This window comes from Harpia harpyja, chromosome 22 (genome assembly GCF_026419915.1).
Source record: "Harpia harpyja isolate bHarHar1 chromosome 22, bHarHar1 primary haplotype, whole genome shotgun sequence".
Taxonomy (NCBI): domain Eukaryota; kingdom Metazoa; phylum Chordata; class Aves; order Accipitriformes; family Accipitridae; genus Harpia; species Harpia harpyja.
Window position 1 is genome coordinate 10,329,958 of NC_068961.1, and position 27,850 is coordinate 10,357,807.

At 43.8% G+C, this 27,850-nt stretch overlaps 1 protein-coding gene across 10 annotated transcripts in view; it reads left to right on the forward strand.

Moving 5' to 3' along the window:
• The first annotated feature begins 1,104 nt into the window (after positions 1–1,104).
• SLC9A7 (solute carrier family 9 member A7) overlaps positions 1,105–27,850 on the forward strand; it is a 79,267-nt gene continuing 52,521 nt past the window's right edge. For 5 of the 10 annotated variants that reach the window (XR_008233055.1, XR_008233054.1, XM_052774138.1 and 2 more), the window contains exon 1: positions 1,106–1,437. Coding sequence is in view for 7 of the 10 variants with exons in the window: in XM_052774138.1 (XP_052630098.1) it covers positions 1,173–1,437 (265 nt within the window). In the remaining 3 variants the exon portion in view is untranslated. Of the gene's footprint in view, positions 1,438–27,850 lie in introns of all 10 variants that reach the window. The other 5 variants (XR_008233053.1, XM_052774139.1, XM_052774134.1 and 2 more) reach the window with 3 other exon arrangements.

The window sequence follows — 27,850 nt, forward strand, 5'->3', positions numbered from 1 at the left end:
GAAAATAACAATTCTGGGAGAAATGTCAGCGCTGCTCACACCACCACTGGAAAATGGGAGGGAATTCCTCTGGTAAGGCAAAGCACATGCCTGCTGAAACTGATAAAAATAAAATAAAATAAAATAAAAACCCAAACCAAAAACCCACCACAAACCCGATTTTTACAGCGTTTCCTATTTCTTTAAAACCAAACTTTTTCATTACTCGGAATTCCCTGTTTTTTCTTTTTCTTTTTTTTTTAAAAAAAAACCAAACAGGTTTGCGATTCATCAAAGAAAAAAGTGAAAGGAGAAAGTTCTGATTTTGGCTTGTTTGCAAAAAGTGACTTTTCTTTCCCTCCCCCAAGTCGAGATGATTTTAAAACAGTAGGCATATGCTCTTTTTTTTTTCTTCCAGCAAAGAAATTTCAAATGAAAAATACTAACTCTATTAATTTCCTACAATTGTCCTGCTTCCCAGAAGCAAACCTCCAGTAGGATGTATTTGGATGGAAAACCCCAAGTTAGCAACTTGCGTTTAGTAAGTTTTCCTGTATCCGAAAAAAAGAAAAAAGAAAAAACCCCACGTGGGAAAACACGGGAGCGACTTGACTGAGTATATTCTCACTCTTTTGGGAGAACTTTTGCAAATTCATCGAGACCCAGAGCCACCAGTGCCGGCGTTCGTTCCCTTGCAGGTCTCACGCAGACCATCAGCTCCCGGCCCAGCTCGGTCCCGGACACGGGCAGAGCGGGCCGCGGGGTGACGATTTCCAACACCGCACCCCTGCAGCAGCCCCGAGGCGGGGAGAGCGGGGCCGGGGCCGACCCGCAGCGCTGCCCGCGCCGCCCAGGCGGCACCCGGGGCTCCCGAAGCAAAGCCGGCCCCCGCGGCGGCGTGGGGCGGTTCTCACCGCCCTCCCCGCGCCCCGCTGCCTCCCGCCGCTTCACCGCCGGGCGGGGGCGGCAAGGAGGGCACCGCGTCCCCACGGCGGACGAGCCCACGCTCCCCGGCCGGCGGGGCTGCGCCTTTAAGGGGCCGGGGCAGGCGGCAGCAGGCGGGCTCCTGCGCGCCGGGGCCGCTCCCTCCCTCCCTCCCCCGCCGGCCGGGCGGTGGGCAGTGCCCGCGGGCCGCCGCCGCCGCGGGTGTGGGACGGGGAGCTGCTGCAGCAGCCGCCACCGCCACCACCACCATGGCTCTGCCCCTGCGCCGCCGGCTGCCGGTGCTCCCGCTTCTCCTGCTGGCAGCCGGCGGGCTGCGGGCTGCGGAGCGGAGCAGCAGCAGCAGCGCCATGGAGGAGCTCGCCACCGAGAAGGAGGCGGAGGAGAGCCACCGGCAGGACAGCGTGAGCCTCCTCACCTTCATCCTGCTCCTCACCCTCACCATCCTCACCATCTGGCTGTTCAAGCACCGCCGCGTCCGCTTCCTCCACGAGACCGGCCTGGCCATGATCTACGGTGAGTCCCGCCGGCGCCGCGTCTCGGCCCCGCTCCCCGCCTCCTCCCCGGGCAGGCGGCTCTCTGACGGCCGGTGTCACCCCCGGCAGGTGCCGGGAGGGGCGGCGGCCCGGAGGCGGCGGCGGCGGCGGTTCCCCGGTGCTCGGCCGCGCCCCCGCCGCCTGAGGCGAGGCGCGGCGCGGGCGTGCGGCGGCGGCGCTGCGGCCCCGCGCCCCCCTCACGGCTGGCGGGCGGCAGCGCAGGGGTAGGCCGCGCCCGGGGGGGAGAGGGAGCCCCGCCGCGGCGAAGCCCCTCGGTGTCGGTGCTGCCGGATCTCCCCCCCGCCACCGCCTCGCCGGCGCCTTTCCGCGGGCCGGGGGCAGAAGGAGAGCGGTGCCCTGCGCCGAGGTGCGCCCTGCCGCCGTCGGCTGGCGCTGGAGCGGCCGCGCTGGCGGGGCACCGCGTTTCGGTACCACCCCCCTCCCCGCTGTAGGAAGCGAGCTTGCCGGCCGTGCTTCGAGCAATCTGGGGCAGGGGCCCGCGCAGGTCGTCGCAGGAGTGATTTTTGGAGAGCGTTCTCCAAACGCCCTCGCCGTGCGGTGGCACGCACCGTGTGGAAAGGAGCGCGTTTGAACTTCGACGCTCTGGGGCTTGCTCGCTGGCTGTCGGCGCGCCGCTGTCGCGGGCGGCCTGAGCTGGCCGGTTACCGACTGACTGCAGTGGCACCCTGGGCAGCGCCCACAGCTCATCTTGAGCCCGCCGGGCTGAGTTGAGTTCGTCCTCGCCAGCCCCGCTCTCCCCCGGCGCATGGGAGCAAACGGGAAATAAATCCCTCTGCAGAAGCCGTGTTCTCCCCTGCGTTTGTGGGGAGGACGATTCGGAGGAGCTGGGCTCTCTGCTGGTACAGCGGATGGCTGGCGCAGAAGACCGCCGGTGAGCCTGAACCCGCGGCAGAGGGTGCTCGCTCCGCTGCGAACTCGCGCAATTGTATTTCGTGCGCAGTTTGCTACGCGGAGCGTAAACAGTTGTGGTGAGGGGCAGCCATCCGTTTAAAAAATGATTTGTCTGCCGGTGATTGGCTACTGCCATCGCGCCGGGGGCACTTCTTCTCTTTCGTGAGCTGAATCGATTTCTGCTGAACGGTGTGAAACACCTGCCCGATGTCGGTCGGGATAAGCACGTTGAGGGTAGCCACAGATGAGAAATTCGGCCCTCAAGGGGAGGGGGAAAGTGAAGCGTTTCCTCCCTGATGAGTACTACTGCACTTGAGAGCTCTGTGATAGCTTGCAAAGCAGTGGAATTTTCCTCTGCTGATGCTTCTCTTAAACCATCCCAATTTGCTCTTAGTCACTGATCTCTTTGCTGCATTGCTGTGTATTTCACAAATGCTTGTTGCTGAAAACTGACAAATTAATGATTGGGCATGTAAGTTAGTTATGCACTAGCATGATAATGCTTAGCAGCTGAATAGTGCTCAGGAGATGGTAGATTAACTGTGTATGTGCTGATCAGAAGAGATGGGGTGAGGTTGTTTTGAAGATGTTGTTTAGGTATTACCCTGGTATTGTCACCTTCAGAAAGTTCATTTCTGTTTTAAGATCATTTCAGTGATTTGCATAGTTTACTTTGTGGTGGAAATCTTGTGTATGTGGGAGTACTAATGTATGCAATACAGGTACCAGGGCATCAAGGGCATCTGGGTATGCATTTTGAGCTGTGTGGGAAATAAGAAATGATTCAACTGGAAAACTTCTGCCTCTCGTTGCACTAAAACTAGTTTACTCTAACATCCAGTTCCTGATCCCTGAAATGAATGCTAGAAGCCCAATTTGATGTACAAGTGCTGGTAACCTGTATTAGGAAAGGCACTACGCTATAGCCCTTTCTGCACCACTGGCAGCACTGCTGAAAGAATGATTGGCTCAAACCATTGCATGTTCTTGGTGTGCCCTTGTTTAAATCATTTTGTTTTCATAGATCCTTTCTCAATACCCCCACCTTCTAGATGAGCCCCTTTAGTATAACAAAATACATGCTCTTCTCCCTCCCAAGCAAAACAACTCTTGCCATGTCATGGCAAACATCTGAGGAAACACATTTAGCAAGTTCAGTTCCTTTCTAACACTGTTAGCCGTCATGCTGGTAAAGCTCCACTGAGGCCTGGCTTCACTTAAGTATTTTGCAGACTTCCTTCAGAGCAAAGAAAAAAAAAATCGCAAGTGTCATAGTAACTGTCTGTTATACTTCTGATAACCAGGCTTTATTCTTCAAATAGCAGTTTCTCCTCTTCCTTCTTTGTCATTTAAAGGATAGTGGTTAAATTGAGAGATGGATTTCTATTTTGCTGTTAATTTGGTATCTGACAAATGCATGTTTTCCAAACTGTGTATTTAAAATGCATATATTTGATCAGTCTGACTTAAACACAAAATTATATGGCAATATTTCCACCAAAGAGTTTGTAGTCCTAAAACCACAAGCATCTAGAATGAAACAGTTTTGGGTATGTAGGTACTCTCATAAGAATGTATTTCATAATAAGTTATTGGTGTAGGCCCCAAACTCTGCACGCTAGGTAGCTTTCACATGGTTTTATGGTCAGGTCTACAGCACTTGTACCATTTGTGTTGAGTTTTTCCAACAGAAAAATCAAAGTATTTCTATCACAGCAGTTTTCGTTGCTACCTGAGTAAGTGGCTTTCATTTACAGAGGTAGTAAGCTGGCACTTCAGTGCTGATTAATTTTTATCATGGAGAAAATGACCTAGGAAGAACAGTCTTGTTGCACCTAAAAGCCCTTCAAAACTGTTGGTTTCAAAGTGATGAATCTTTGGATGATTGTATTAGGTGAAATACATGTTTGACCTGGGCTAGTTAGAACTGCAGGTCTTGACAGTTGCTTGGTTCTTTTGCTCTTTAAGAAGAGGTGATGGAGCTGGATTTCTTTTTTTCTTATCTAGCCATGTTAATTTACAGTTACGTGCCGTGAGGCCTCTTCCCTTTAGCACAGTAGGAATCAGGTGGCACAACACTTGCTTGAAACGGTGAGCGGAGAAGCTGCCTCCAGCCAGAGCTTTAACCAACATTTCTCACTTATCTTTTCTGAGAATCCAGACACGAGCACATCCTGTTCTACTGTCATGTCTCTGCTGTTGATTTGATCATGTTTCTGTTAAAGGCAGCATGTGTTTTACCTGGCTAAAAAGACCTGTGGCCCAAGTACTGCTGGTGCTGCCAAAGTCTGCATTTCTTCCAGACTTTGAGTAGCATGTTTTCTGCTGCCCACTGAATGAGAGGCATCTGTCGTACCTGACAGTTTCAGTGTGGTCGTCTAATTACCCAGTCCTCAACAGAACAAAGGCTACTGCCACGTCCAGATTTGCTGTGGTTTAGATAACTTCATCACGCTAGCTGCTTTGATTGAAGATTAAAAAGTCATTAAAATCATTATGTAGTCTTTCCATGTTTCTTATTTCCTGTGTTGTCACTGTCTCTTCAACAGACAGTTGCTGCTTGTCTGTCTGTATTATTCTGATGTGTTAAATATCTTTCTCTGGAAACATCTGTTAAGATGTGAAATAACATGAGGTTTACATGAGTGTTTAATGACTTACAGTGGTGCTTTTTTGTGATGTGCAGCTTAAAATCTTATTTTTGATGAAGCAATATGAAAGTTACAGACCTCAGCTGCACATGCTAGATCTGGCAATTGTGTACATGAAAGAGGAAGGGACCTAACTTTTTTGAACATCTTAAAATACTTTGCACCTAAAGCTGCAGGTTCAGGTACAATGCTGATTTGAATTGGTTACGTACCATGTCATCACACTGTGATTATCTGCAGGTCATACCACAAGATGCATTTGGCTTATAAAGTGCAAAATACAATTGAATTGTGGTCTTGAAACTGTAACAAGGGTGTTGCTCTGTGAAAGTTAAATACTTGCATGGGGCAAATGCTCTGCAGCTGCTCCAGCAACTGTATTACTAATGCAAATCATTATGGAGCAATTAAGAACCAAACCAAAACAAAAACCCAAACCAACCAAACAAAACCCACAACAGAGCAATTAAGGAATTGAGACTTTGCTGACACACGTATGCCAGCTCGTGATAGTGATCGTGATGCTTGTTTTACTTTGTGCTGGTCTGAGTCCCAAGGGTAAAGTGTTCTGAGCCGTGTTTTTCCTGAAGAGGTTCAGCTCTGTGTTTGGCAGGTTTCCTCGCTCTCTGCCGAGTAGCATCCCCATGTGGTAGGGAGCCACAGGACATGGACATCTTGAGAGCCCAGGGAAGTGCTTAAGGATGGGAAGTGATGGTGGCTCCCCAGCACTCTGCTCTTTGGGAAGCAGCTGTCTGGATATGTAGGTGTGTCCCAGCAGATCCAGTGGTATCACTCCCATTAGGCAGTTAGTTTGTCCCTTTCATAAGTGATAATTTGGGTCACTGGCAACCCACACATCAGCACACGTGTCAGTCCTACCAGGTACCTTCTTGACCGCGGAGTTGTTGGAACTGCCTGGGGGCTGCACAGGAGGTAAAAGTGCTGGAGGCAAAAGTAAAAGCAAAACCGGACTTGGGTACAGAGAAATAAAAACAATATATGAAGAGGTGTATGAAACCTCTATTACCTTTTGTGGATCACAAATGAGAGATATGAGGTAAATGATCAGGATAAAAATACCAGATTTATTCTGAAATACTCTGTAGCAGATGAAGTTTTTGTATCCACAAAGTAGATACAGAAAAGGCCTATTTTTATCTCATCTGGCTGCAGTGCCCTCTGTTACAATTCTAGTCTCTATGCATGTTAGAGATGACCTAATGCATCTCCATGGCCATTGAAATAATGGCAGTGTTGGTGTTTAATAAGCCACTTTTACACAAGCATTCTAATACTAGATTTAGGAGCATAACTGAGCACCCAGTTTTGAGAACATTATCCTTTCTCTGGCAACCTGCATGTTCCTCTTGGATATTCTTTTAAATCACCTGGTTACAGGCTTTCAAAGTGAGTCTTGCTCAATTTCTTGGCTGATCAGGACATTTTAATTGTATTGTAAATCTTGTCTCTGAGCTTGTTTTGTGGCCTGCAACTGGGTGGAACTTAAAATTTTATCTTGTGAGAGGTTGTGGAAGAAATGCTTTATCCCTGTTATTAACCTATCTGTATTTCAGATTTGCTCTTCAGGTGGGGTAGTTGGATAGCTTATACATTGCTAATGTTTCTGAAATGTCTTTGGAGTACAATTCAGCTGTAGTCCTCAGAGTAGTGGGGGGGGGGCACATTTTGTGGGTTTGTGGGGTTTTTTTGAGGGAGGGCAGTGGTTTTAATAGCAATTAAGATAAGTCAGTTCATTTTTATGTTTGTTAACTTTAGCTTCATGAGATGTCCTATCAAATAAGCACCAGAGTACCCTTCTAATCACTGGCATGAGCCAAAGAAGAGAGAAATGGCAACCCTGGATTTTCTTTATGTGAGGAAGCCTTTGGTGACATAACTGGCTGTTAAAGCTGGTACTGCTCTACAACACCACATGGTTGGTTGTAAGAACCAGGTGGAGGCTGAAGGGAAAGGTGGTCCTTTGCATATACTGTAATTCTCATCTGAATTAGAAAGTTATCACAAACAGATGCCAGTTCTGTAATATTGCGGAGCTCACACACGTGCCTGCCTTCTGCTCCTGCATGCGTGCCCAATGACTGGTTGTGTTTGGTAGGAGTGTGCTGAACTGAGGGTAGGTAACCTGATGTCTGGTACACAAGCTTGTTGTCAGACAGTGAGGTAGTTCTGCAGCGCATGACGGGTTAGTGTTATTCTTGTCTGGGCCCTGTAGGAGCCCGAGGCTTTCCTTAGTCCGCTTTAGAAGATTTTTTTTTTTTTTCAACCATTTCCATTTTTTCTTTGCTACCTTGCAATAGAAATATGACTCTAAACAGGTCCCCCAGGGAACCTCCCTAAAATAACATAAGGACTGAGCTCCTCTGTAGATGTAGAGCATCTGCAGCTACTCCAGTAGCTTCTGCTCTTGGTGCAGGTGGGAAGACTGAAAAGGGGACAGTGAGGGAGTGTATAAAAGCTGTCAAGTCCTACAGGATGTCCAAAGCTGCTTCTCAAGTGCTGATGGTGTCCACATCTCAGTGCTGCTCTACTCAGTCATTGGGACTCTATGTTTTGGGAGAAGGTGGATGGTACAGATCAGGTCTTGGTTTTCAGGTGTCTCCTTTCCCTTTGGTATGTTAGGCCTTTGCTTTATGGATGATCATAGAAGGGTAATAAGGAGCATTTCCTTGGCTATGTTAACAAAAATCTATGTAGCAACTGGCCCAAAATCTTATCTCTGGTTTAAACAATACTTCATTGGCTTATACCTTATGCAAAACAGAATGAACAATTCAGACATTGTTCTTTCTGATATTTAATTAAAAACGAGTTGTGCTGGACTGAAGTGATTCTAGCTGTGCCTTCCCTTGTGGTGTGTCTTTTGTAGACCTTTTTCGCTTTGTGTGCTATAGAAAGACCAGAGCTTCTTAACACTGAAGTCACCTTCCCCCCAAGCAATTAGCCACGCAGCAGGGTGCTTTTGGAATTACATGTGGTTCGTTTGTACAACCAGTCCTGGGCAGCATTTAGGTGCGGGAGCGCAACCTGTGAAATGCCTTTCTAAACTATTATGTGTCCTGGGCTCGCTAACAGAGGTGAAACTCTGAAGACTTCTGCTGTGTGTGCTCCCAGCTCCTACTGTCAGCAAAGCTGGTACAACTGGAAACAGGCGGAAGCCTTACCTCTGACTTGCTGGGGCCCAAACTCCCTTCTCAGGGAACTGGCCTTGCCTCCAAGCCGGATGGTTTCCTGCAGCACACACAGATAGCTCGAAGTGGTGATGGGAGGGCTCGACTCCCTGTGACAGAAAAGTGTCATCATTCAGCTAGTAATGTTCCCCCTCGTGTCCTCTGTCCCCACAAACCTCACTTTGTGGGGGTATAGTAGCCCTTTTTCCCTATCCTTCTTCTGAAAGTCGGCCTCCCCATCCCAACCTACTCTGTAGGGTAGCTCAAGACACCGTCTTAGAGTTGGGTGAAACCTTTCCCTTGCCTCTGGTAGGGAGATATTTCCACCTGCATCCCCTGCTATCTGAAGAACCATTCTCTCTATTAGGTAGGGGTGGCAGTATCTACCTCCCTACTCATCTAAAAGCCAGAAATCTGAAGCAGGAACCGCAGGTCAGCCATCATTTAAAGGGGAAAAAAAAAAAAAAGAGCAGGCCTCAGAGCTATGGTGTGTTATAGGACACCTGCTGCGGTCCAGAACTATGTATCTTGGCCTGTTAGTGGCCAGCAGTAAAAATATTTTGCAGTTCTTGTCTAGTCCTTTAACAGGTGCTGTGTACCATGGATGTCTCTTTCCTTGCTTACGTGCTGACTGCTGTGAGTCTGGCACTGAGCTGCTGAACTGTCCCTGTATGTTCAGGAGACAGCCTCAGTATTTAACTCAAGGCTGTTGTTTCCACTCTGACAGCCAGAAATACCAGCTTGTAGACTTATTTTTTTTTTTCCAACGGGGTCTTTATTTGTGACTCAGGATTAATGCTTTATCCCCACTTAAGACTGAATATAGCCTTTTTGCCCCTGCTTTAGACTAAGTGGTGTCTATATTGAAAGGATGTGATACAAGCAATTATTTTTTTAGAAGGGTACTTATCTTGAAGGGGTTTTTACTAGTGTAAAAAAATACACAGTTGTTCTCAGCAGATCAGATCTTTTCTGTGTCTACCAGAGATGGGTAATTTAGCTCAAATGCACTGCTTTTTTTTACCCCCTATTAAAAAGCACTTCAGCCTGCAATTAACTGAGTGTGAAGGGAGAAAAGAGAAATGGTATAAAACTGCTTTTTTTTTTTTTTTTTTTTTTTTTAATGCCCCGAAATCAGACAATTCAGTTTAGAAGTGCCTAAAGGCCCTTGAAAGCTATGGTGGAAGAAGCTGGGTTTTTTTCATCAGGGAGAAATAGTTGAAGGCTCCCTCTCAATTACAGTAGAGGAGATGAACTGTTCTCTGAGCCAGAGGGGTGTGTGGTTTCTGTTCTTTCTTCCTGGCTTCAGTATTTCATGTTCATTTTCAAAGGCTGGGTTTAAGCTCTGCGCTTCTCTTGATAGAGCTGTATGTGTGAATGATGTGTGGAAAAAGATCGCACCCCTACCTGGTAGGTCTGTCCTGGCAAAGCTCTTGTGGGTGCAGCACTGCTGCCAGAAGGTGTTAGTGGGTGTACCTGCACCGCTACCCCAAACGGCCCAGCAGCGGGGTAGCTCTGCTGCTGCGGGAGGGTCCTGCCTGCAAAGCCGTGCTGGTGGGCCTTGCAGGTCTGCTGTAGTTTGGGCTACTTCTCCACAGACGCCATTTTCTCTGCTTGCAGGGTTTTCGAACTACCTCCACCCTGTTGAAATAGGTTTTAAAGGTAGCTGTGGACCACTGAAATACCTGGTGCAAAATTTAAGTGCACGTAATGAGTGTATTACTAGTTCCTCTTCTGTTACCTTGTAAGCCCCTTGGAGGGGGGGTCTGAACAGCAGAGCTGTGGGTCTGATGGGCATCTTGGTGTGCTGGCTTTGTGGAAATGTTTAAATGAAGTGGTATGCTTATTCTGAATGCCATGCCTCTCCATAGTTGTCTTTGCTTCTCACTTATACTTAAAAAAATAATTAGTACTGAGGAGATTTATTTTAAGTGGGTGCTCTTTGATTTGTTCTCCTGCTCTTTCGTTATGAAGTTGGGGGACTATTCTTAACGAAAAAAAGGGTGGAAACAAAAGAGCACTGTATAAATATATTCTAAAATGCAATTAACTTGTCTGTGCATAAGATGACAGTCTTCAATGTGCTGGCTGTGTGTGGATGTGCGGTGTATGCACCTGCAACTCTTACCATCAGTAGCTAGCTGAAGACAAAGCTGCTCATGTGGCTTGGTGTCCCCTACATGTGAGGTTCTTCCCTGTGTCGGCTCTGCAGCGGGGCACGCTGTGGCCATGCTCGGTACCAACACACTGGGAGTGTAGTCATTGCTTCTGAGGCTCGGATGCTATCCCATTAATTCAAGATTTGGATTAAATATGAAAACTGCTGTTAACCTTTGTCATTGCTTTGAATATGACATACTAATAGAAAGATGTTATAACTGATGATGGTTTAAAAAATGTCAAGTGTCCCACAAGGATATGATTAACTTTTGATTGGTATTCTTTGAATCCATTAGAATGGATACTATCTGTTTCCACACTAATTCTGAGAAATTATTATTTTTTTCCCCCACTTCTTAGCACTTGATATCAAGTCCTTCAGTAGTGAAAGGGGACCTGCATTTAAAGTGTCACATACCTCTCTGCTGTTGTTTTACTGCTGCACAATCCTTCCTATTTGCTCTTTCCTTCACATCAGTCTTCATTGTGCTTACTGATTCTGTAATGGCTTTTCTCCTGGGAATAGTGTCCTTATCCATGAGACAGCTTGACTGTTCTTCCTTAAATTGCCTTCTTAGTGAGTGAATTGTTAGTGTTTAGCCCCAGAATCCACCTCTCCTGCAGCTAGAGAGTTTGCTTTTCAGCCTTTGCTGAACATACAAATCACCTGCTATGGAGTTGGATACTTGCCCCATCCAAAACTCTGCTGAGGTTGGAGATCATGTATTTACATTCCCTGTATACCCAGCACCATTATTTGCAGTCTTAGGATCTGGCTGGTTTTGTAGGTGAATTACAAACTCTATTTTTATACACTGTGAAGCATTTAAAAAAAAAAATAATTACATTTGGAGAAGTAGAGGCTTCATCTGGGCATGTTTGAAAGTGATCTGGGTTGGCTTTTTCATATAATGGCAATCATCAGACCTAACTAGGTTCTACCTAATTGATACTGTATTTGCTTGTCTGTGTATGAGCAATGAAGTTGATAACCTAAAGGGGTTGAGACAGAGAGAGAATACAATTCATGCTTTAGTTGTGTTTGCCAGTAGATAGCATATTTAAACTTGTTATTCTTGGCCTGAAATACCAATTTATTCCAGCTGGCTTTTAGCTTTGCTATGTAATTGACTCTTTCTAAGTAGCCTTTAGGAGTTGGACTCAATAGAGGAGTTTGAACTGGCACATGTAGAGATCTCCTTGGCTGGTTGGGAGGGATGTGCCACCTGAGGTGGAGGGGGCATTCAAAGGAGATGTGAAGCACTGTGTGGAGGTGGCATCACCAACTACGCTGCAGTTCTGCAATGTCTGGAAAATACAGGAATAAGCATGAAGGAAAAAAACTTGTGTAAAGGCTTATTCCTGATTGTTCCTCCTGGATTATCTTTGATTTTCTAGTTCAATATTATGTAATCTTGTATGTTAAGAGCAGAGGAGGGCAACTGTATGTGACCTTCCACAGACATATCTGGCAAGATTGCCTGTAGCATCCTTTGCTGGCTCACAGAATTTAAGTGGACACTTCTGCTTGTTTAGCTTGGCTTGAAGCTTTATACTTTGGCAGTTGTGACTGCTGCACAGCATAAAAGGTACGGTTTTGTCATACCTATCTGCAATATTAGTGTCTTGCAGGGAGCATATTCCCACCAGACACTGTTTACAGTGAATAGTTCTCAGAAGGAGGTGAGTATTTTGAAGACATAATGATGTGAGTAAAGTAGCCTGAACTCTGGAATAGACTTTCATATGGGCAGCTGAGTACCAGTACAACGTTTCAGCCTAACCATTCTTGCTTTTTATCTCTGCGTGGCAGTATATCTAACTTGGCAAATGTTCTGTTTCTGAAGTTGATTTTTATCTCTAGAAACTTTTAACCTTCTTTCAACCATGTTCACGTGCTTTAGAGCAATGTGTTTATCTGCTCAAACCCAGACATGTTCTTCAGACTTCAGAAGCTTGAATAGAAAGATTGTGCTTCTGTATTAGGTTTAATTTTTCTCTGAAGTTCTGACTTGCCAAGTTCTCAGGGAGTTTGCTGCTCCCAAATCTCATTCTCTCAGAGAAGGAGCCTCCTTAGAACACACACAGATTTCTTTAGCTTCCAAAAACTCCAGTGGGTGACCATTCTCCTAATGATTTTTTTACAGAGATTCATGGATATAAAATTAATCTTTTCCACAGCACTGCATGACTGAAGAGCCAGTGAGTGATTTCCTGCTGGTGACCTGCTTGTTAAGCTGTAGTAACTAAGTATAATTGCAGCATACTCAGTTTTTACGTGTGCCTGCATGAAACAGAGAAATGTCAACATAGATATCTTGGTGATACCTAGTACTTGATTATATTCCCCTTCTCCATATATTAGCCTCAGAAAACCATAAAAAGAGTTTATTGCTCTTACTGGCAAATGGTGGAGTATTTATTTCAACATTTTTCGTTTTCAACTCTTGGTTGTGGGATCTCTTCCAAAATGTAAAACATAGGACTGTTATATTTCTTGTTCTCTGTGCTTCAGACACAAATACCTAATCTTCTCATTGCATCAGGTGCTTATGATGTCAGATACGTAAGTGTTTTGTCAACCCTAATTAGGGATAGAGGAAACTTTGCGTTGCACGTTGTGTGTACGTATGACAGAGCCCCTCTCATGAAGACTGGTAGGTTGGGGCAGGAGGTGTAAGCACAATCTACTTTGTGTTTATGAGCACTTTCTTCTTAGCCTGTTGAAGCTAAGCCCCCCCCATCGGGGCCTTAATCTTTTAGGTGCTGCTTAAACTTATAGTTATGTTCTTAAAAGCACAAACAAAACCAAAAACCGCCTCTGAAGCATTTGGTTTTCTACACTCACTGGCCAAAGTCATAGGTTCTCTTTTCTCTGTTACCAGATCACAAGCTGGTTTTCTGCATTAGGTGCTACCTCTACCACAGTTCCAAGAGAAACTAGGGACTCCCAAAAATTTGGAGGATGATGTCCATATGAATTTTGGTAGCCTTCTATCCCTCTTATTTCTTCGTACATGAAGTGCTGACACACATACAGATAAATCTTGCCCTCCGATGGTTCCTGTGGGTTTGACTATTCTTTTCTGGTCTTGTCTTTTAGCTCTCCTGAAAGAAGTACTATACTTATTCTGCCTGCCTGGTTTTTTGTGGGAATCGCCTAAGACTCTTTCCTTGTCACTTCTCTGCTTCTCCCCAAAGTACATCCAATAGCTTATCTTAACGCTGACAGCCTCGATTCCTCTCCATATATCAGACCTACCTTTTTTTTTTTTTTTTTTTTTTTTTATGCCAGTCTAAACTAAAAATCTTTGCTCGCTTCCCTGCCTCTTGGGAACGTGTGGGAATTGGCTCAAACTCAGAATGGCTGAAATAACTTCTTGTCGTTTTTCTTCCTCCTCCTACCACAGTCTTGTCCATCTCAGGCCGGTTTCCCGAGCACTGCTGGAATGATCTATACCTTGTTTTCACCTGTGAGCTGTTTAAGCTGTGCAGGTTCTTTCTAGGTAACATATATGTAAGATATTAATTCCTATCTCTACACAACTACAATCCAGGCTTTCATTGCAACATTGACTCCTTCAATGTTCTGCTTTGCAAAGCATGGGAGAAGAATTGTGTTCAGATCAAACTTTTGCTGTTTGTGTTATAAGTAACTTTTTTTCCTTGACCCTCTCTTGCTTTGTTGCTGTGTTTTCAGCTGTCCACCTGGTTCTGTGGGTATTGTTTTAGATGTTTTTAATTAATGCTTTACAAACCTGGTTTTGTGAAGTGAAAGGTAAAGATGCCACTGTCTCTAGGAATATTTAATTATAACAAGAATTAAACTAACGTTATTTAACTTGGTAATAGGCTGTGTCAAAAGCAAGACCTACTTTTCAGTCCTTGGACTTCCAAAGAAGGCTTAAAGTTTGACTTGTTGGCAAAGTACAGATTGCTCAGCTATAAGAAGAAAACTTGGACCACTGATGACTATTTACAACCAGGGTTATGCTATAGAGTTTTCTTGGAATGGCGAGTGAGGAAGTTAACTTGATTTGTAACACTAGATTATAACAACTGTGTAAAAAATAGTCTTTTAGTGAATCTAATCTTCTGAGATCTTCAGAACCCTTCGTTGCAGAAAAGGGCAATGCTTAAGAACAAAAGTTGGCAGCTTTTGCAATGATGGCAAAGTGCCAGAATCCAAACGCTACGATATCTGCATGGTGTTTTCTGGACAATTTGATCCTTGAACTGGTCACATTTCTGACCCACATGTGTGCACCCACATACAACATGCACGCCTCAGAGTTGAATTACTCGCTTTCCAGAATAGCCTGTTCTTGTGTAATACTCTCTATCTGAGCACAGAGACAGTTTTCTGATGCTTCACTTGATTGGAAACAGTATTTCTTTTGCATTTGATTTTTGTGTAGAAAAAACACCATTTTACATGTGGAGATGGTATTTTTTTTCTAATGACACCAGAAAAACTTGTCAACTAAAGAAACTTAGGTCCTTTCTTTCTATTGTCCTGAAACATAAACTGAGTGTCTATTGTATGGAGAACGTAAAAGGTCTATGAATCATATACTGAAGTAAGTATATGATCAACAGTGATCTGATGCACCTTAAGTAATCGTTAGGTATACTCCTAAATTTGACAGTTCTTACTACAGATTATTTACTTGTACGTTGTATTTGCCTTACTGGTTGAGAAACTTGAAATAGCAGCTTGTTGACAAATAGGGATTTATGGGAAGTTGTGAGCAGGCGGGGGTTTTACATGGTTCAGAGGCGGTGGGCTGATTTGACCAGGAGGGTGTTCTGGGGCTGGTAAAAAAGACTGGGAAGATCTTACTGATTCCTATTAGCACCTGTTTGCCAGAGGTCCATGCTGTAATGCTGGGTTTCAGAGTTAAGGAACATTAAATTGAAAACAATATCGTATTTTTAAAATGTCTGAAAAAAGCTCACTTTCATACTGTAACTTAAACTAACCAAGTTCCATGGACTTGAGGTTACTCCTGGGATGTCATACTTGCAGGACATGTTCTGCTAGACAAGTGGTTATATTGACCGGGAAAATTTATCTACGACTTAGGGTTTGATGTGCTTGAGGATCAAGCAGTTTTGTTGTAAGCTTCAGTGAGCAGGAGATCAGCCAGTACTGAAGAAGTCACCTACCCTGACCAGAAGAAGCTGCAGAACAAATTGCTGGGGCAACAGGTACCCCAAGGAGAAATGCTTGGCTGAACTTTATCTGCAGAAGGAGATTTAACTAAGGAGAAGGCATCGGATTCAGTTAGGCTTATTGATATGGGCTGAGAGACTGACTATCTGGGGGGATATGAATTTTTTGTAGGGGTGACAAAAAAATGGCTGGGAAAGTAGAAGCTTTTCTGCAAGGAAGCAAAATATTCTGATTACTGGTCTAGGCTTTTCATTGCTATACTCCTGTGCTATTTGGCAGACCTTTCTACGTAGTCTGTGGGTCACAGTCGCAGTAACCTCAAGTCTTTGAGGTGATAAATACGAAATCCTGAAAAAGAACACTTTCCCTCAGGAACTTAACTGGGGAGAGAGCTTCTGGCTGCGGCTGGGGCTAGGCTGTTGAGCTGTGTTGTATATGTTCTCAGAAGTCAATGCGAGTTGCACCATCTCTGAATGACCACGACTATGTTGCTCAGCCCATAGAAATGTTTTTAGTCACCTGTTTACACCACTGCTTTTTCCTTTGTACTCCTACTTGCTTGGCACACCTAGCACACCTGAAGGGATGGTGTGATAGCGGGGAGCAGGGGAATAGTTGGGCCACTGCCGCTCATCAGCCTAAAGTTAGGATCCAATTGTCCTCACAATGCTTTATACCTGTTTATGTGGGATGAAGAAAAAAGTGTGTGTATGTATTTACAGATCCATGAAATACCATATTAGCATCCAAGCATTGTAAAGCCTTAATAATTTTTGCCTCTTAAAGATGGAAAATAGTACTGGATATGAAGTACACAACAGGAAAGGTTTGCTCAAGGCTGCTTGGGAAACTCGCTGCTGAATTTGGGTCATGAGTTGTGATTCTGTCCTTATCCAGTGATTTCCACCAGCATCGTCTCTTCTGTTCAGGGAAAAGCAGAACCCTCCACCGTGATGCAGTTGGTCTGTGCATGCTCTTTGCTGATGTAATAATCATACAGGCCCCCAATTAAACACGATCTGACTTTACATACCTTAACTGTGCCTGTAACATGTCCATGATTTTTGCTTTATAGCAGCCGTGCAAGGCAGGCAGGCTGCCATGTCCCTTACGGGTGAAGTGCAAGTGCTACAGAGCCTGCGGGTGCTGGAGTGCCCCTTCCCCACTGCTGAGTCTTAACCTGGCCCAGAGGCATGTGAGTGACTTCTTGTGCCTTTTGTTCTAGCCAACTGTTACAAGGACAGCTGATTTTTTTTTTTTTTTTTTTTTTTTTTTTTGGATGGGTGTCTGAGTATTGGTAAGATAGTTAACAGGGGGGTTTCCTGGGCTTTTTGTGGTGTTTTTGATGTTTGCCACAAGTATCTTAGTATCAGGCACCGTGTGCATTACTCATCTTGTAAGATCCACTCAGTCCTTTATTTCTGTTTGATTTGGTGCAAGATTTTTAATTACTGTTGTGACAGGAGAATTGTGGCACGCCTTGTTAAATTTCAGTTGAATTTAATGATATATCTTCCACTTAGACTGCTGGAAAAGATGATCTTTTGCTCAGAGAGTAACCAAAGCTGAACCCAGTGCTTGAAGCAAATCTTCTAGTAGTGCCCAGTCATTATGCTGGTTTCTGAATGTGTAGATTTTATACATTTAATGATATTACCTGCCAGGTTTTTTTTATTGTTACATTTGTGGTTTAAAACTTGGCTGACTGCAGTCTGATGAGTGTTTTCCCAATGATCTGGTTGTTCAGTCTGTCAGCGTTTAGCATGAATAACTGGGCACACCTTTTGTCTATGCTTTGCTATTATAACAATCCAGACGGTGACAATTTCTCATGCACCCATGTCCTGGTTTTGGCTGGGATAGAGTTAATTTTCTTTCTAGTAGCTGGTATAGGGTTATGTTTTGGATTTAGTATGAGAATAATGTTGATAACACACTGATGTTTTCAGTTGTTGCTAAGTAGTGTTTAGACTAAGTCAAGGATTTTTCAGCTTCTCCTGCCCAGCCAGCAAGAAGGCTGGAGGGGCACAAGAAGTTGGGAGGGGACACAGCCAGGACAGCTGACCCAAACTGGCCAAAGGGATATTCCATACCATGTGATGTCATGCCCAGTATATAAACTGGGGGGAGTTGGCCAGTGGGGGCAGGGGGCAGATTGCTGCTCGGGAACTAACTGGGCATCAGTCGGCGAGTGGTGAGCAATTGCATTGTGCACCACTTGTATATTCCAATTCTTTTATTATTATTATTGTCATTTTATTATTATTATCATTATTAGTTTCTTCCTTTCTGTCCTATTAAACTGTTCTTATCTCAACCCATGAGTTCTACTTCCCCCCTGATTTTCTCCCCCATCCCACTGGGTGGGCGGGAAGTGAGTGAGCAGCTGCGTGGTGCTTAGTTGCTGGCTGGGGTTAAACCACAACAACCCATCTGGATCATCTAATAACCTGAAATGTTATGGTAACAATGATAATGCTGTACTTGTCCTCAAAGTTCTGTGGTCCCTTCTGAAATGTTATGGTTATTTATGCCAGAAGAAAATGATGGGCTAAATAGTCTACTTGCTTCCTTCTACTTCTGCTTAGCTCCGATCCCAAAACTGATCCTGTATGCCTGTGGATCTAATAGCTAGGTAACACTTTACTGTAAGGAGCAGTTATCCAATTTGATCTTCCATTTATTGTTGCTTAACCTGCTCATTTTACAACAAGTCCTCTTGCTTAAATTGATACAGCGTGATAAAAGCTTTGCAAAAAAAATGCAATGAATGTGTGCTTACTGGGTTGCATTATCTATTGTGTAATCTATTTTTAGAATTTGGGAGGCAATTTTTTTATTCACATTGGGCTATAGCAAAAGCACTGTGCAGCTGGTTTGCCTGCTACTGAGGGAAGGCTTGCTGAAGCACTAGTTCTCTCAAGGTCCTTGGCATGAATAGGCATCGCAGCAGTAATTTTTCTTTTCTCAAGGACTACTTTAATTGCTGTAGCTTCAGAACTTACCATTGTCAGGAGCTGATGTGAACATACTTTTTGTACAGAACCAGCAGAATGCACCACAGTGCCTGCAACAGTGTTTCAGCATATCCGTAACCTTGGTTTATTTTTGTCATTCATTCTTTCTGTGAGTTATTGATTTCCTAGACACAAAGGAGTCGGAAAAGGTAGTCTTTCTGTGTATTTGGGAGGGAGGGTGCTGCAAAACAACTTTATTTATACAGAAGCACTTTGCAGCTTTTGAAATACAGCATCTGAATGATGTAGTGCTTCATAAACTCTTTTTGACTCAATTTCCACCATTTTCCTGTTTTATTTTGAAGAGTGTGTACGATTTGTAGCTGACCGTTGTACAGATCAGCAAATCTTCAGTGCATGCTCTGAAAGCTTGTATTTTCTTTGGATGGATTTTCATTATGGCCCTATCGCTGTTCTTTACAATCTAAAGAAAGCCTGCATTCATAAGGATTACTGCATCTGCGAAGGATGAAGAATAAGTAGGAATGATGAACTCCAGTGGTCGTGAATGGATGGATTGTCCTGGGCATTTGTTCAGTCGTCAGTATATTGTGAAGTATTTGGTCTGGCAAAAAATGTTAGCTTTGGGTAACATACTCGTTTTATTAAATGCACAGTAGAGTACTCAGAGAGAGTGTATTCCAAGACAGCATGTGATGTGCTAGTGTGTATCTCTTCTTAAGTGTGATTGATTTATTTATTTCTCACTAAAAGCTTGTAACTTTAGATTTTAATTCTACTTTCCATCACTAGCTGCACTTGTCTTATCAGACAAGTCTTATCAAAAAGGTACTTGCAATTCTGAGCGGCATGCTGCATTGTGTTACGCCAGGAGCACTGAAGAAGGAAGACCTTGCTGTACTGGCTGAAGATCAGAGCTGATTCTGGAGTCTGAAATGTTCCCTGTGTTCACAAATATAAATAGTACTGTGGCCAAGAGTTGCGTGCCTTAGATTCCACCTTGCCCCTGTTGTGGTGAGTGGTAGTAAATGCAAGTTTTTTCCATGGTGTTCTGATAAAGCACTTCAGCGGTTCTATCCTCAGTGATACTAGTCTCTTCTATACAGTGTTAATCAGGAGTAAATGGTCACCGGGCAGTTGCTGTACTCCTAGGTAGCATGCAGCACTTTGCAATGCTCCAGTGCAAGAGCAACTAAATAACATCTCTTGTTACCTGTTTGCTCTTCATAGAACAACGTGGTTCAACTACAACTGACACTTTAAATAGATAAAATGTTAGACAGCTAGTACAATGTCAATTAAAATAAAGAATTAGAATGAAACTGTTTGGTAAAGCATTTTGCAGGGTATGGGTACCTAGTGTGCCTGGCAGTGACTGTGCAGATCAGTAACAGATATGTCTCTTGTGACTGACTGGAGCTTCTCATTCCATTGGTACTAGCTGGTTTAGCAACTGCACAAACCAAATATAAAGCCTGTTAATACTGTATAAAAAAATAGAACACTTATGTGAGTGTTATTTATTGCACATGGTATTAATATTCTGATCTGAAGAAGGTTTTCTTGCCTTTGAGTTTTCACTATGGAATCTGTTCTGGGTGAGTCAAAAAGGAAACCCAGGGACTTTCATACAGCTACTGAAGTGGCAAATGTTAGTGGTACTTTCTGAAGACATCTACAGTTAAAGAGATAACCTTTCCTGAACAGTATTTTGCTAGTGACCATTTGTTACTGTGCTGGTTTTGGCTGGGATAGAATTTTCTTCATAGTAGCTAGTATGGGACTATGTTTTGGATTTGTGCTGAAAACTGTAGATAATTCAGGGATGTTTTAGCTATTGCTGAGCAGTGCTCACACAGAGCCAAGGGCTTTTCTGCTTCTCACCCCACCAGCGAGCAGGCTGGGGGGGCACAAGGAGTTGGGAGGGGACACAGCTGGGACAGCTGACCCCAACTGACCCAAGGGATAGTCCAGACCATAGGATGTCATGATCAGCAGATAAAGCTGGGGGGAGAAGAACGCAATGTGGGGCTCAAAGCATTTGAGCATGGGACTCTTAATCCCAGGGTCATGGGTTCATGGGTGCCAAAAAGGACTGTTGTGGTTTAACCCCAGCCAGCAGCTCAGCCCCACGCAGCTGCTCGCTCGCTCCCCCCGCACTGGGATGGGGGAGAGAATCGAAAGGATAAAAGTGAGAAAACTTGTGGGTTGAGATAAAGACAGTTTAATAGGGAAAGCAAAAGCCATGCACGCGAGCAAAGCAAACCAAGGAATTCATTCCCCACTTCCCCTGGGCAGGCAGGCGTTCAGCCATCTCCAGGAAAGCAGGGCTCCAGCACGCCTAACGGTGACTTGGGAAGACAAATGCCATCACTTCGAACATTCCCCCCTTCCTTCTTCCCAGCACAAGCAGGAACCACCTGAACCAACGGAGAACAAGCCTTACAAGAACCAGTGCAAGTGCAGCAGTGACCTGACCTGAGCTGGCTTTGGTGCCCAATCACTCCACGCAACACACCACCTCTCCTGTCCTGAGTGACCACCGTATCAGATGGAGCCCAAAGTCCTGGACTAAATGAACTCAATGGACAATTTGTGGACATTGGTGGACATTTTACAGACATTTTAGAGGGGTGGTCCATAGACTGAGGGAATGATATCTGTGTGTTATATCAAAGGATGGGAAGGGTGGTGGTAGTTAATGAGGCTGTATTGGATAGTGTGGGACCTGAGCATGGCGTAAATGTTACGGAATAAGGGGTGGAGAAATTACGATGACAATAACAACAAGTATTGCATAAAGAGCATTTGAATAACAAACTAAGAGCTTGAAAACAGTAGCTATTTGAGATATATATATTTAGACGGAGGGAAGCAAGGGGGAAGAGATCTTCCCTTGATGAAGACAGTGTTATACAAGCCATCTAGGTGCATATTTTGAATATTGTTTTCTTAAGATTTTCAGTGAAATTATTTTGCACACAGTTGCCATCTTTAGCATCTTTCCTAGTAGTAGATTTGAGCACACAGTGATGTGCTTTTTTGCAGATCTCTGCTAATGTATGTATGTTCCCTGGTTTGACGGGAATTGGTATGTCCTGACATCAGGACATCTGTGATTATTGCTGATAGAATTTGTTAATTGAATATTTGCACTTCTGTAGGTATCAGTTGCCCAGCTGTTATCTGTCAGGCTGGATTTGTATTGCTACAGTCATGTCACAGATTTTTAAATTTTTTTTTTCCATGTTTCTATTTGATAATTTTGATAGGTCACACTGAAGGAACTGGCCTGTATAGTACATTTGTACAAACTACCTTCCATGCTACTTCTGGCACAGAAAATTGAGTAACAGTGTCCAATATTACTATATCCCATAGTCATGTGGACTCCTAGGGTATTTCACCAGGTCTTTTGGAAATTGCAAAAGAAATGACTATCACACTCCAAAAGTGTACTAGACCAACCTGTGCTCTGCTTGTGTCTGCTCTAAGAAAATGCATCATCATCTTTGTGTCAGTGTACCCCACCCATGCTACAGCTCTAGCTGCACTAGCCCAACTTGTGCTTTACCTTGGCCTCAAGGATACTGTGTTTCTAGCAGTGATGAAGGTCAATTCCTAGATATTGTTGGAGACAGCGGGTGTCCAAAGCAGCAAATGACCTCATACAGTTGACTTGAAAGGTCTATTTTACTCACAGTGTTGTCTCTTCGTAGCTTCTAGAAGAGAGCTTGTATGTGGTATATGGAGCTGTTATCATGTAACACGTCCCTGTAAAGTTTTCTTCCTTCCTTCTCCTATTCTTTGGGAATATGATTGCTGCTATCTGGGGGTTCACACGACCGTTAAATCCTGTGATGTGTTTGCAGGAGAGTGCTATTACTCCATCTTGTAGGTAAGGAGTTGCGGCAAGGAACAAGATCAAAAGCATTCACTGAATCTCTTTTAGTCATCCCTTTCTGATGCCTGCAATTGGGATTTTCTTCTCTTTATGCTCCCAGATACACTCTTATGTATCAGTGAAGCTTGGAAAGCCCACTACTCTTGCAAACCAGACCTCTAAATACTTGTTCAAGAATGCCAAGTCATGCCTCCTTGTGAAAAGTGGCTTGTGGTTGTTTGCATCACTGAGAAGCTCTTACAGACTCAAGCCTGGAGCCCAGCTCTGCAGACAGCATGGCTTCACTTAAGCCTTTGTTACTCTTGGAAGAGACCCACCTTGCTGATACCCTTTCCAAATGTTAACAAACCGAACATGGTCCTAGTGCATAGTAGCCTCCTGAGAGTTGTAACAAGTCCAATCTTAATCCAAGACGTGTGCTGGAATGAGGCTGGATTTCATGTTTGAGCTGTCTAACCCAGCGCAATGTTATGTTCTGCCTGCTGATTTCTGGGAGTGGAGAGCAATTTTATAAAGCAAACTGAAATGAAGTTTGTGCTGCATGTGCAGAGTGGGACGCTTCCGTTTGCTTTAGAAAATTGTGTTCTGCACAAAAATGTGCTGTTGGAGTTAAGATAAAGTAATGGTAGCAGTAATGGAGGGAAGAGACAAGTCAGGGGATGCAGCTCCATGCAGTTTTGGCTACAGCTTCTTTGCACTTTGCTTCTTGGTGAGCGTTTTTGTCTTTGTGTCTACAGCCTGTCATCACCCAGCCTTCTTCCTCCATCTCTGAGCTACGTCACGGTGTTCTCCCTGCTCTGGCGTCTGTGGGTTTTCTGGTGTCCCGTGAGTTTGTGCTGTAGTTTTGATCAAGGTAAATGTGGAAGTCTAGGTAGATACCCAGAACTGTTTCTGATCTTTCATAACCAATGACAGAACAGCAATGGAAACATCTCTGGAGATACTCATAAGCTAATTCAGATTTTTCTTTCCAGTGTAGTAATTGATTGTCTTAACAGCTACAATACAGAGTCTTTTCTCACTATTGTCACTTTTTTTTCTTTCCAGAAGTCTTGACGTTCTTTTTTGAATCCCTTTTTAAAAAAATTTGATGGAGGTCTTTAGTTAATCTTTCACAGCATCTTTATTTTAAAGCATAGGCATTAATAAGGATAGGAGTTAAGTCTAGCAAAATAACTCATTAAAATTTTATTTGACAGAACTTGCCTTGCTTTTATGAGACATTTCTTCAGAAACTGGAACTGTGAAATGTTGTTGTTCTGACAGAAATATTTCTACTCCTTGTCTGCAGAAAATCAAGTTACTTTCATGCAAGCACAACTTTTACAAAATCTGCAGCAATATTAGGTGAGGATACCACAGAGACCACTCTATCAGTGTTGGATTGCAAAGTCTTGAGTTTTGTTGACATCTCTGCAATTTGTCTGGCCTTAATATTTAATAAGCCTGATACTCTGCAATTTCCGGAGTGAGAGCAGTCCTTTTAAAAACCACCTTGTGCCTTTGCTGGAGTTCTTGCCAGGCTCTTTAAATTCAGAAGTGTGCTTGCAACACCATGTCTGGAGGCTAAAGCAATAATCATCAATTTTATGGCTCCATATTCTTGTTGTATTAAACTTTTAAGCAGTTTGCAGAAAGAATACTTTATATAGCACAGTAGGACCTTGGATTTGCTCCTGATCAGTGGGAACTACTGCAAATCTCAGGTTGCCTTTTCAGGAGGGTGAGTATTAAGAGGCAAGTGACTTGGCAGAGGCCGCTTGTCCAGGCAGTGCTACAGCCTGCGTGTTCTGGTTGTCCACTTGATGCCAAGTGGCTCACTGGGACCTAGACTTTTCCAGAGGGAGCTGGTTGTTGAATGCGCAGGAGATGCATGAGAGGTGCAACCCGCATCCATCAGTGAAATGACAACAGTCGAAGCAGCAGATAAAGGTCTGCTGATGTGCTGGAAAAGAGCAGCTGGGATGGCTCCATGAAAACAAACTTTTTTTTTTTTTGTGTCCTGCCAAAAGGCATGGGGAATCTCAGGGAAATACAGTCTGAGTAAACTGGTTTAGGCAGCATCTGTGAACATAAGGGCTCTTTCATTTCCAAATTTCTGATTTGAGTTCTGGTTTTGTCTTTGGATACACAGGAGTCAGTTTTCAGGATTGCTGACTGTCTGCGGGTTCCCACCAGTTGGACTTGTGGAAGCAGAAAGTGTTTATCCTCTGCACCTTGTATCCCAAATTTGCTGGCTCAAGTTGGAGGCTGCTGTTGAAACAGCTGCCTTTTCTGGGTTTTGGGCATCCTAAGCAAAGAATCCAACTTCCTTCTTCCTGCAAGCCCTTAGCCAGTAGAAAGTTGTGCACAAATTATTAAAGGTATTTGTCATTACATTGGCATATTTCACCTAAGAAATCCATGCTAAACATGATAACACTTTGAATTATTTTTGTGTAAGAAGCTGCGAAGCTGAAATTAAAAGCACTGTTCTAAGTTATGTGGTTTGAGAGTTTTCTAGAATTCTTCCAAAAACCTTTCCAGTTTTTAAACCCACGGAAGTGGCTTTTCTAGGTCTCAAAAGTGGTTTTAGCAAGTAACTTTCAGCTGACATCTGAAGGAGAAAAACAAGTAATTTTTCTTTTTTTTTTTTTTTTCCTTTTTCCCCTGGAGGCTTGAGTCAAATTTTGATCATTGCTCTTTCTTTTCAGTTATGTATGTAAGTTGCAAATGCTTTGTAAGAACATCTCATTTTTGTCCTAATATGGCTTTAGATTTCAAATTTGAGCTTGAACTTTAGTATTAGTTTGTCACACTTAAGTTAGTGTTTATACTACAACACTGTAATTTGTTTTGTTTGCAGTTGATTGATTGCTGATCTTTTTTCCCTACCCCTCTTGATGAACAACCTGAAAGATAAATGTGTGGGACCTCTTGCAAACTGCTAACGGCTTTTAAAAGGCAAATAGTTAAATCAGAACTTCTTCCTTCTAGGGAAGGGGACTTCCAGTGTCCACAAAAAATGAACTTAATTTATAGCACTTCTGTGGCTTTTTTAACATGAATTGTGCAAAGGAGATCCAGTGTCTGCCTATGGGGTCTAAATGAACTCAACTCTAATGCTCTGAGACATATTAAAATGTAGCTTCTGGGATATATGAAGTATCATCTTGGGCTGAAAATACTGTGTTGGGCTGGAAGCCTCAAGCAGTGGGGTGAAAGAAAAAGTTATTTATCTTCTGACTTGGAGCTTGGAGCAGTAATGGAAGAAACAGGCAAGCCTAGGCTCTGACTGGTTTCTATTCTTAGCTTGTAAGCTTGGCTGCTTGGAAGTGGATGAGATAACACCTGTGTTTCCCGCTGGCTCTGGGCAAAAGCAGTTCACTTATCCTAGTGGCTTCCCTAGCTGTCAAGGTATACAGAGTGGTGGTACCAAAACTAAGCTTGGTGGAGGCAAAATAGAAGCTTGCAGTGAGTTGCCCTAGATATTTTACCTGTACTGAAGTAAATCCACAGTCTTTATGTATTAGCTACCGATCCAGCTTTTGTGCTGTGAGGGTGTTAATAAGTGCACATACACTGCCATTTAACCTGCAAATTCATATGGTAACAAATCTTGGGAGTAAGTACTTCTTAAAGTTTCAAGAGGTGTTTTTCCAAGTGTCTAGATAATCATCCATCTCTTAACCACATTGTTCAAAAGCATTAGTACTAGCATGTAATTTTTAGAAATAAAAAGCTTGTAAATACTTGCATGTTCTCCAAGGGTAGCGCTCTCTTGATGAGCAATGTTGACAGACGTAGATTGTCTCAGCACTTAAGTGCAGGGTGGTGTAACCTATTATCTACACAAACTAATGTTTTGGGGGTTTTTGTGTTAGTTTAAACTATTTATCTTATACCAGAGTCCTAACAGCCACATCACAATTAAATGAGGTACTTTTTTGTGGTTTGAGATGGCAGTTGTAAGCCAGACAAAATGCATTATATTATATTGCATGTTGTTGTCACTGCCACTTGTATTATTCTGTCAAGCATTTTCTTAGCCTAAGAAAAAGAGTATCTTTGGAGAAGTGAAACTGCAGTGACGCCAGAATCAGCTGATGCTGTATTTCACTTGAAAAATCTAAATGGAAAAGTAAAAAGAAAAGGCCATGAAGGTTACATCTGAGCAGTAATGTGGCTGATTACTTAAACTCGCCTATGCAAAAATGGTGAAGGACGTGCATGGTGAGCAGCAGTGCTTGGTTTCATGGCCTGCTTACTCTCTGTGCTACCTCGTGTGTGGGGGTGCAAGTCTGTCCCCTGTCCTCTAGTTTTATGGGAAGTGGGAGTTGTTCGTGCTTCTGATGGCAAATGTGTAAATACCCAGGTTTTAATAGATACCATGTGCAGTTAATTCTTTTAAAAGCAACTTGACTGAAGCAATTTTCTAACTGAACTAGTTAGACATAGTTAATCCTTTGTACTGATAAAAGTCATGTCATGAGAAGCATATTAAGGAAGTTTGGAGGCTATTTTGGTGGTGCTTATCTGAAGCAGCCCTGAAAGCACAGTGGTATGAAGCAAGTGAAATAGAAAGATCCTTCTTTTGGCTTGGTATCTTCCTGAAAGGGTACCCATCCACCTTTGGATGCAAGAATTGCTTTATAGTGATTACTTTGCACATGTCCAAACCCAAGATTTTAGTGTGGGGCTGGGAGTTGTTGTGTTGAAACAGCTTGTGTGGGAAAACCTGCTGGCTCAATCTGAGAATATTTTATGTTTGTCCTTGAGGTTGTATTTGTTTGAGAGAATATGCAGGGGAAGGGAATGAATGGCCAAAAGACAGTGTAAATAAATAGCTTTATGCACTTAAAATGGCTAGGATAAGAGCAAGCTCATGGGGTGCACAGTGGTTCTGCTCATGTAAGTGAGATCAGCCTTTGGAAGGATGTTTTACTCCTTACCTTTTTCTGTCCTGCCAAGGCGTCTTGCACCAAGGCCCTGTGGTGTCAGTAGCTGCCCTGGATGTCAGTGGGTCAGATTATTCCACGTAATGGGAATTGGCTGCTCTTTATTGCTAATAAATCTGATCTTACTAGGGCTCAGCTGCCACCTTTGGATTAGGAGGGGACATGAAATCACAGGTCCCCAACCACGTCTGTGCCACTAGCGAGACATGCTGGGGTTAGAGTTGAGGTGGGATGCAGAGGAGGGCTGAAGGGGATGTGATTGCTCAGGCACCATGCTGGCACCAATGATGCTAAAAAGGCTGGGAGAGATGGCAAAAATGTCAGGCCAGAGCAGCACCTGAGATCCGGCAGGAGCAGGCAAGGAGGTGTCAGTCTGTAGTGGGGGCAGAGCAAGAAGGTCGTGGCTGGGAACTGTAGGGTGAGTTTGGCTGGACTAAGGTAAAGCTTGTACCAGTTTAGGAGGGAAGAAGGAGGGTGGTAGCAGGCT